The 9,579-nt window shown below is 34.6% G+C and overlaps 1 protein-coding gene across 1 annotated transcript in view; it reads right to left on the minus strand.

Annotated features, from left to right (window-relative positions):
• The window catches only part of LOC110103416 (vacuolar protein sorting-associated protein 2 homolog 2), a 13,525-nt gene extending 5,048 nt beyond the window's left edge, over positions 1–8,477 (minus strand). Inside the window, exons 1-7 of the mRNA XM_020832129.2 lie at positions 8,204–8,477; positions 7,890–7,934; positions 7,677–7,711; positions 7,520–7,570; positions 7,213–7,317; positions 7,050–7,121; positions 6,861–6,932 (exon numbers count right to left, since the gene is read on the minus strand). Coding sequence (XP_020687788.1) covers positions 6,861–6,932; positions 7,050–7,121; positions 7,213–7,317; positions 7,520–7,570; positions 7,677–7,711; positions 7,890–7,934; positions 8,204–8,237 — 414 coding nt within the window. The 5' untranslated portion in view covers positions 8,238–8,477. The remainder of the gene's footprint in view (positions 1–6,860; positions 6,933–7,049; positions 7,122–7,212; positions 7,318–7,519; positions 7,571–7,676; positions 7,712–7,889; positions 7,935–8,203) is intronic.
• Positions 8,478–9,579: the final 1,102 nt, after the last annotated feature.

The following is a 9,579-nucleotide window of genomic DNA, read 5'->3' on the forward strand; positions in this document are numbered from 1 at the left end:
TATCATTCTCTTCCTGTTGTGAGAGAAATTGGAGCACATACTCATTTATTCAATCAATGAAGAGGAATAAAATAACTCCACAACGTGCTGAAGATTTAGTTTATGTGCATACAAATCTTCGTCTTCTATCAAGGAAAACCCCACTTTATATAACAGGTGATAACAAGATGTGGGATGTTGCTGGAGATGGGTTCGAGTGCCTTGATGATATGGGATTATTGGAGGTTGCAAATCTTTCTCTAGATGAACCAGAGTTGGAAGCAATGATATTAAATGATGATGATATTGAAGGCCAAAGACCAACATCTGAATCTATTTCTATCATTCTCTCTATTGAGTAGTTGGACCTTCATGTTGTACTAAATGGTTTTTTGCTTATATTTTTGTGGTTGTATTAGACATTTTGTATTAAACATCTTTATGTTATAAGCTAAACAAGTATCAACTTATCATGAAATTGATTTATTATTGCTTGACATTTTTACTATAATGTCACCTTAATTTTTATATATTATATTAAAAATTATTATGCCGTGTCCACGCCGCACCCGTATCCTATATTTTTAAAAATTGTCGTGTCCCGTGTCTGTGTCGTGTCCATGTCGCCGTGTCCGTATCGGTGCATCATAACATATAATGAGCTAAAAAAACCCAACAAATAACCAAAACCTATAACTGAATTCAAAGCAGGGTAAAGGAGTAATATGCTTGTTAACAATCAAATCATAACAGTTGCATTCATATGATCATTGAATCAATGCAGAAATAATAAAATTCATATGCAGTAGTAGTATAATCTATAAACAGTAAAATACTAAAGTATAAAAGCCTGTAAAATAATAAACTAATACGAGTGTCAAATATATAAATCATTCATGTCTTCGTAATACCAACCAGTACAAAAATCATATAAAATATCAAATCAAAATATCGATAAAAACTGTCGAAATCAAATCAATGTAATAAAATCATATAGAAATATACACATGCTATCCAGAAATTTTATATTACGTGCTCAATATATCACATGCTTAATATCAGTACAGTAAATCAGTAGTATCAAATATTATCAGCATATATATCAATAACAGTAATAATCCAGTGGCATGAGAAGTAGAAAAATGCAATAACAGTAAACCCATGCAGTAATAATAAATTCGTATAATAATAAGAATAATGCATCAGGAACATACATTTCAGCAGCCACACTAAATAAGTAAAAGTTCTGGCTATCACGGTGTTTTTCAGCGTTAGTACAGTGTTAGTAAATTGTTGTCTCAGTAAATAGAGTCGTCACTTTTTGCCCGTCGGCATAGTAATGACCTCCTTATAACTCCCAATCAGTGTATCACGTGAATTAGTAGAGGATAACACCAAACCATAATATTTAAAGGAAAGCACGTCGGCCCACCACCCTGTACAGGTCAATCAGTCTCCAACCAACGGGTCAACCTGTCTTTACTTGTTTGTTACACACATGCAGTTTATTATCATAATACTATAACACTAATAGCGACCAGCTATTACTCAAGCACATATTCACATCCATTTTCAATGCATTGCAGCAAATAATGCATAATTGAGTAATAGCTGCCAGCAAATAATGCATGACCGACGCCTTAGGTGCGTGAGGCCTCCAACGCACCACCATCAATTCAAACCCTACTTTCGTTGAACTCAGTCGTGCATCCTGCGCCTCCAGCCACCGATCCTGTCTGACCCACACATCCCCTCCGACCCCACTACACCACACGCCGAACTCCCGCATTCAACCGACCTGAACCCAGTCGTGATCGAACCCATCTTGCCACACTTATCGATCCCGATCTGCCAACTCCAGTCGTTCTATAGGCTCCAAAAATTTGCTCTCCGGCCTCCTCACAGTTGCTTTATGCTTTTAGGGGGAGTTTTAACGAAGTAAATTCAGGGTTAAATTTTCATGAGGGAGATTGGGATTGTTTATAAGACACCCCGAGAAATTTCGCTCTCATTTTGCAAAGACTTTATGATCTAAGTTCTGGTTTTTCATAGGCGCAAGCCCCTATAGTTAATTACCCCTCCCGATAACGAGAGAACTTTCTATTAAGGCTAGTTGTCAATCAAATACATAGTATTTGGCATATAGTAACAGCATAGGTTTTGAAAGTTTGATATTTAAATTGAGAAATTTCACAATCTTGCACAAAAAGCAGTGGTGGTCGACCCAACCTGACAAAATGATCCTTATCGACAACCATGGGTTGCATCGTCCAAGGATACCTTATAGACCTGTGATGAATATTTGTCTAAGGAGACAAATTTGAATCCACCTTAGCTAACAGAGGACTTTGTGCCCTATCGATTATATCTTATTGATTCATACCTCAAAGATTTAGTATCATTGGGGAGCATACGAGCTCAGTCCATTACCGTAATTTAGTGGTATCATTTGGCGGTGAACCACCTAGTTTAGAGGGCCCCGGTCATAACCGTTTACCTGTCGAGCCATTTGGCGGCAAAACTGCCAGTTAAAAGATACGTATCACATCCTAACTGGCATAGAAGCCCTGGCACATCTCGACAAATTCGATGCTCTATACGTCTGTCGATAGTACTGAAGAACTGTGAGGTAAACATCTGGTAGCATCAGTCTCTGCTAAAAGGACATGTTGAAATAACTGCTCATTTGAAGGAACACGCTCTTCAAAATGGTGGTCAAAAACTGGTAAATGTGAGCTTCTCTGCTCCAATCCAGCATGTACTCCTTCCTGAGTCTAAGAACTTCACCAAACAACAGGCCAATAAGGAGGGAGACGCCCGTGGTCGAACAACTAGGCATAAACTGCCTCATAAATCCCTGCCTCCTAGAGTATACCCCTGTGTGCCTGAAAAATGTAGCAGGCCCAATGAATGTAGTCATTGATGAGGCTCTAAATATGTCCAACTACAGAGTCTCTAGGTCACTCCAAAGAAGTCAACTGTAACTGGCGATGGCTGAGAAGACTCAAATATCTAACTAACTCAGTTGAATCAACTAATGGCTCCAAAACGTCATAAGTACCCATTGACTAGGGTCCTTGAACTCAACTGAATTTGTAGAATACTCTGGAAGCAAAGGAAAGCGGGCAAAGAAGTTGTGGAAAACATCTTGCCCCTATAACATGTCCTGATCATACTCCAACTTGTCTCGGATATCAGCACTACCCTGGGGGTCCTATCTATCAATAGCCTTCCAAATGAAAGCCTCATTGGGCTCGCCCGAAGGTAAAAACGTCAAGTCTCTCCCAATGAAATATTTTTCAATACAAAAAGAAAATAGAAATACATTAGAAACAAATATAATAATGACAAACTACGTCACAACAAATGTGGTACGCTGTAGACACGTATCATATTTGTTGGGGAGTATACCCTTATACATCAAACCACGTATAGAAGGGGAAAAATCGGCAAACGAAGCAACAAGCGCGTCGATGCAACGAGTCACTTGAAGGGTTAAACGACCTCTGATTGCTAAACAGTCTGCTCCATCGCAATTAGGACATCAAGTTCACCTAAGTGAGAACCCCAGTAGTAAAATCAAAGGATATTGGTCCAAAAAGATGACCAACACTTGAAATTGAAGTGCAAAGTCGCCCAAACAATGTACGATTGTAGAATGGATTTCATCATTGCATCTGGAATATCGTCAAAACTCAAAAGGCACTATCAACTTGTTCAATTGGGGACATCCAAGGTGGCGGCATGAATTTTGAGGCAATGACACGTAAAACGAGGAATTTGGCATGCGGCGCCACCGAAATGACGGTATATCGCACAACGGACTTCGCCGTTACGTTTGGAACATCGACAATATTCAAAAATGACAGTCAATTTGATTAATTAAAGACTTGTGAGAAGATTAACACACATTTCAAGCCAACGCAAGCAAATCAAGAAAATTGGCGTGCAACGTTACCCAAACGACGTTCGATTGTAAAACGGACTTCGCCGTTGCGTTCGGAACATCAACAATACTCACAAATCAATTACTAATTTGTTTAATTAAAATCATGCAATGGGAGCGAGTCCCGAGGTAGTGTCACTATTTGTCAATTAGTTTTGCGCTCAGCAATATGATTGACCTACTATCCCGCTTGTATTTCAATGTTTGTGGGGATTGTTGCAGGAACTTGTATGTTACTTAGTGTTGATTATCGAGCACTTCAATATTCACTGTTTATTGACGATCCTCACCTGCAAACATATTATTGCATCTGCGATGAGCTGATGTATTTATTTGCAAACCTAATATTATCATTGACCTACTATCTAACCTCCAAATGCCTCATCCATTTCCATCTGTAGCACACTCGACATAGTCATCAACCTCACAACTGGCATTCACATAGCAATTGTTGGAGGAGAGAAGCTTGCAGATGAAAGAGAATATATAAGTGAAGCAAGCATAATGGTAACAAGACAGATCAACATTGTGCTTAATGGCGATGTCCATTGCACTATAATTTCGTGCACTACATGAAAACAGCTCATTTCCGGCAGAATTTTCGGCCGAAATAAATTCATTACAAATTCTGGTGGATTACCGATGATTTTTCGGTGTATTTTTTGATTCATTTACCGGCGAATTTATTTCCAACGGAATTTCCAACCAAATTATTTTTTCTTAAATAATGACTATAATAAATATTTATTATTAATTATTTTGTGAAATTAAGTTAAATAATTTAATAACTTATTAACAAATAAATTTAATTAAATTAGATATTATTAAATTAAATTAATTAAATAATAATTAATAATTCATTATTAAATTAAATAAATTTAAATATTATTAACTTAAATTAATTAAATTAATAATAAATTATTAAATTAAATTATTTTTTTTTTGGCCCAAAATAGTTCGCCGAAAATTATACCGGCAAAAAATTACGCCAGAAATCCGCCAAAAATATTTCCGACGGCCTATTTTGCACCGGTATGACTTTTCCAACGCGCATTTTACCGTCGAAAATAAAAAACGTCGGAAATATTAATTTCCAACGGATTTTAAGCATTTACGAATTATGTTCGCCGGTAGCACGCAATTTTCCTATAGTGGTGGGAGGAATAAGATATAAGCCATGCACGAAAAGACTTTAGTTATATAACAATAATATCAAATTTTGCAAATAGGATAAACATTTTAACCTAAGTTGCAAACAAGAAAAATAATGCAATACTTTTCCAACGAGCATTTTACCGTTGAAAAAAAAAACGTTGGAAATATTAATTTCCAACTGATTTTGAGCATTTTCCGACGAATTATGTTCGCCGGTAGCACGCAATTTTCCTTTAGTGGTGGGAGGAATAAGATATAAGCCAAGCACGAAAAGACCTTAGTTATGTAACAATAATATCAAATTTTGCAAATAGGATAAACATTTTAACCTAAGTTGCAAACAAGGAAAATAATGCAATAATTTTTGGGTTCAAAGAAATCCTAGCATAAATCCAATAAGTATAATTGCTCTTTTTTGAAAAATAGGATAAGCTATTATCTTTATTTACAAAGTTTTGAAATTATTATCCTTTTGTGCTCACAATCCCAAATAGTGAGTTTTGTATAAATAAACCATTAAAAAACTATAGTGAGAAATTATTATCTTTCAAACATCATGCTAATTTAAAATGTTGCGGCCATCACCATAATTGTATAGGATTCATAGACAAATGTCAATATTGTCCTCTATACCTCATTAAAAAACAATTTTGTAGGGTTATATATACTTCAAAAGAATTGGATTTTCTTAAACGCTAACAAAAAAAGTTGTAAATCCAATTGCATTTCTTTAGACTTAGGTTGGAGATAATACTTTGTAGTCCTTATATTAATTTTGAGTCTGAGACTGATACATCATAAGTTCTCACCTCTTAGACATTTTATCAATCTTATTTTAATGAAATATAAATTCAAAATTTTTAATAGAATGAATAGTTCAATATATCCAATAAATTCAATATTAGAACTTAAAGCCCAATATATGATAGTTTGGAATATACATGAGCGTATTAGAATCTAGTACTCTCTATTTTTCTAACTTTTGGCCTCCAAAAAAAAAACTATGTCAATCCTATTTGAAATTCTAAAAAAACATCATTGTTTAAAGTACAAAATCTTAAAAAAATATTTATCACTATAATCAAGAGTATTCTCAAGATATCTCTTGGAAAATAATTAATCATAACAACTTGTCATTATGAGGAAGATATACCTAAAAATAAAAATAAAACCCTATCTTCTTCATATGAGGTTGAGGAACGAAGAGGTCCTTGATGGGGAACATAGATACTTTTTTATATCTTAAAAATATCTGACATTATTTTAATCGATGGTGTTCCTAAGAAATTTACCTCATGGGATGTAATAAACTATAAGGACTTGTCTTTATGGTGAACATGTACCTCAAAATAAAAATAAATTATATCTTATTCATATGAGTAGGGGAATATAGACATTTTTCAATATCTTAATTGTTTTCAAATTTATTATATAATGTTATTCATGTCTTTCAAGATGATATGTTATTCTCTATATTATATTTGACTAACCAAATCAGTGGTTTATTTTTTCAGAATAATAATGAAGTTTCAATCATCTAAAATTTTAAAGTGGTTAATTTATGGAATGAAAAATGGTTTCAAATGAAAAACTTGTTATAATCTCATATAGCAGCATGCTAAATGATATACCGCAAGAGCTCAGAAGCCTCACAGCAAGACAGGCAAAAGAAGTATTGATAACCAAGGAAAAAAAATCAGGTCTTGCAATGTACTAAGAAGCTAACCAGTTATCATCCACAGGAAAAATATAATCGCATAAGGAAGAATCCATTTTTTACCGTCATATCCATTTGGGTTGACTGCTTCTGAAATTCTTTCATTATTTTCACCTGCTTTGTTGGTTTCATCTCCTGTAACAAACCAGTGCCTTTCCATAAGTCAAAGTCTCTAGTGAAAAGCTATCTTCAAGTATCCTATTACTATTTTTCCCTGAAACACCAATATGAGCATTTCTCATTATCTCATACCTTGTTCATTGCTGCCATTGCTTTGCTTGCGCCTTTCATCCCGGCAGAAATGGAGGTACTCGCATGCATTGCCTAAGGCAAGGAGAACATAAATATCATAATACAATTTAAAAAGAGCAACCAAGGAAATTATATTATAACAAATGGCCTTTTTACTCCTCACCTGTGTATGAGTTGCCACACCTCTTATTTGTGCTCGACTACCCTGCAAATTAGTGATTTGCTGTCTCAATCGCACTAGCTGACGAGCTAAGATCCTAGTAGCAGCCTACGAAGAACAGATAGGTCAAGTAATTGTTGAAATAAGTATATAGCATCGCAGAAGTAGAAAATGGCCGTTTTTTTGACAGAAATTTGCTACTTTTAAGCAAAATATTTGTCCAATGAAAAAAACCCTGGCAAACTAACAAACCAACTAGAGAGAAAACAAAAAGAAAACAGATCTGAAATATATAGCCCATAAAAGACACCTCATTTCCTGTTTTTGCTGTCTTCTTTATCTCTGCTACCAGCTTCTTCTCCTGCAAGAACCAATATACAAGAATGAGCCACCCATATAAAACTATGAGCCAAAAGCAAACTATTGTAAAAGGTGTTGGCTAAAGAAAAATTGAAGAAATAGCAAACCTCTAATTGCAGGGATGTAATCTCTCGTTCAATTCCTGAAGAGGAAAAGAGTGCAAAATACTTCAAAATAAAATTTTAATTAAAAAATGGATCTTAAGATGCAAATTTAGGGTTTCAATAAAACTCTAATACAGCAGTATCAGCCATTTAAATAATGCACCGTTAAACTGCATCATTCAAATTGATTAACCATATTGAGACAAAGATTTTCACCTCTTGTAGCAACTGACATTTCCCTTTTGCTCGTCCTGAGAGCATCTAAAGTAAACAAAAGCAAAACCCTAAGGATCAGAAATAACAAACAAGGAAACTGCAATACAAAGCTACGACAGGAAAATTCTAGAAATTTCGCCAAATGGCCAAGAATGCATAAACTCCTACGCTCAGAAAGTCTATTGGAGAATGGATAAAGACGCTGTAGACAAATCAAAGAAAGCTAAAAATAAGCTAAAATCATAAATGGGCAGAAATCTAGCACTGCCTCTCACGAACCCTTTCTTCTCGAAGGATAAAGGATCAAATCGAACCTTTAGCAGAGGTTTTCTTCTTGAAGAAATTCATAATTGTTGCCCCAAAGAGGATTTCTAGGGCTAGGAGAGCCAGATCTAGTGAGTGACACACGAATGCCGGCGACCGGAAGATCAGGCGAGATATGGTTGGAATTTAGAACTCTTAAACGAAGAAACTTGGAGCTGTTCCCATCACTGGCATGTAAGGGCGGCGTAAATAGCCGTTGCAGTGTTTCTACTCTCACCACCACCAGATGGCCTGCTCATAGATTTCATCGCCGAAGCGGTCTGGGCGGTGAAAATTTTTTAAACAGATTTTGTTTTAATCTGCTTAAAAAGAAAAAGTATTTAAAATTTTAAGATGAGATCTAATGACGTCCAGTAGCAGAGAGGGGGCCGACTAGCCGTTGGGCTAGCCGTTAGCCCTCTCAAAGACTCTTTTTCTTCTTCCATTTGTTCCTATCTAAACCTCTGTTTTCCTCTATTCATATTCTTTCTCTACTTTTTTTTTTTTTGAAATCTCATCTTGAAAAATTTTTTGCAAGCTCTAATTTTGATATATCATAGCATTTTTTTTCTTGGAGCACTGTGATTCATTGAGGAAGTTATCGACATGTACTTCTCTACGTCTTTATAAGACATAAGCTACTTAATTTTTTCATCCACATTCAACTTATGTATTTGATTTTGAGTGAAAATACAATTTTAATACATGTCTTTGCATCTTTTACAATTTGTTTCTCTTACTCATCATTGTCTTATAGGTTCAGTAATTCATCAAATCAACATATTAATAACTTTGTGATCGCCTCACATCTGCTCTTAATATAATATTCCATTGTAGCCTCATGTGATTTCAAGTTCAATAGTTCATTCCTCATTGTGTAAATTGATCATAAGCTTGTGAAATTTTATTTGAATATTATTCAGTCCCACAAGTTGGTATGTATTCTCAAAAATATATGTTTAGTATTAACTTTCAATCAATATTTATTAAAATAACCTTTGTATGCAACCTAATTAGTAGTTCAGTATGCTCTATATGCAGTAGTACATATAACATAGAGTTATTTCATTGACTAACAAATGTGAATCTTGAGTTTGTTCTAATGATTGCTAAAAACAATTGAAAATTTTGAATTCCAAATAGTTCATATCTTTGCATGAAAGTTTTAGCTCTATATTATCTATGTAAATACCCATCTTTTGTGTCAATTTGTACTTAATTGTATTCTAAAAATTCATATCTTTCATTGAGGCAGCTTTTATTCATCTATATTTCTTTTACTCGTCTCTTATTAACAACTTAAGTTTGTATTGCTCTTTTACAATCATTAATATTTATATGGGGATTTGGGCTTTCCATCTTGATTGACTCAAAAAATAACTTTTGA

Source organism: Dendrobium catenatum, unplaced genomic scaffold (genome assembly GCF_001605985.2).
Source record: "Dendrobium catenatum unplaced genomic scaffold, ASM160598v2 fragScaff_scaffold_1056, whole genome shotgun sequence".
Classification (NCBI taxonomy): Eukaryota; Viridiplantae; Streptophyta; class Magnoliopsida; order Asparagales; family Orchidaceae; genus Dendrobium; species Dendrobium catenatum.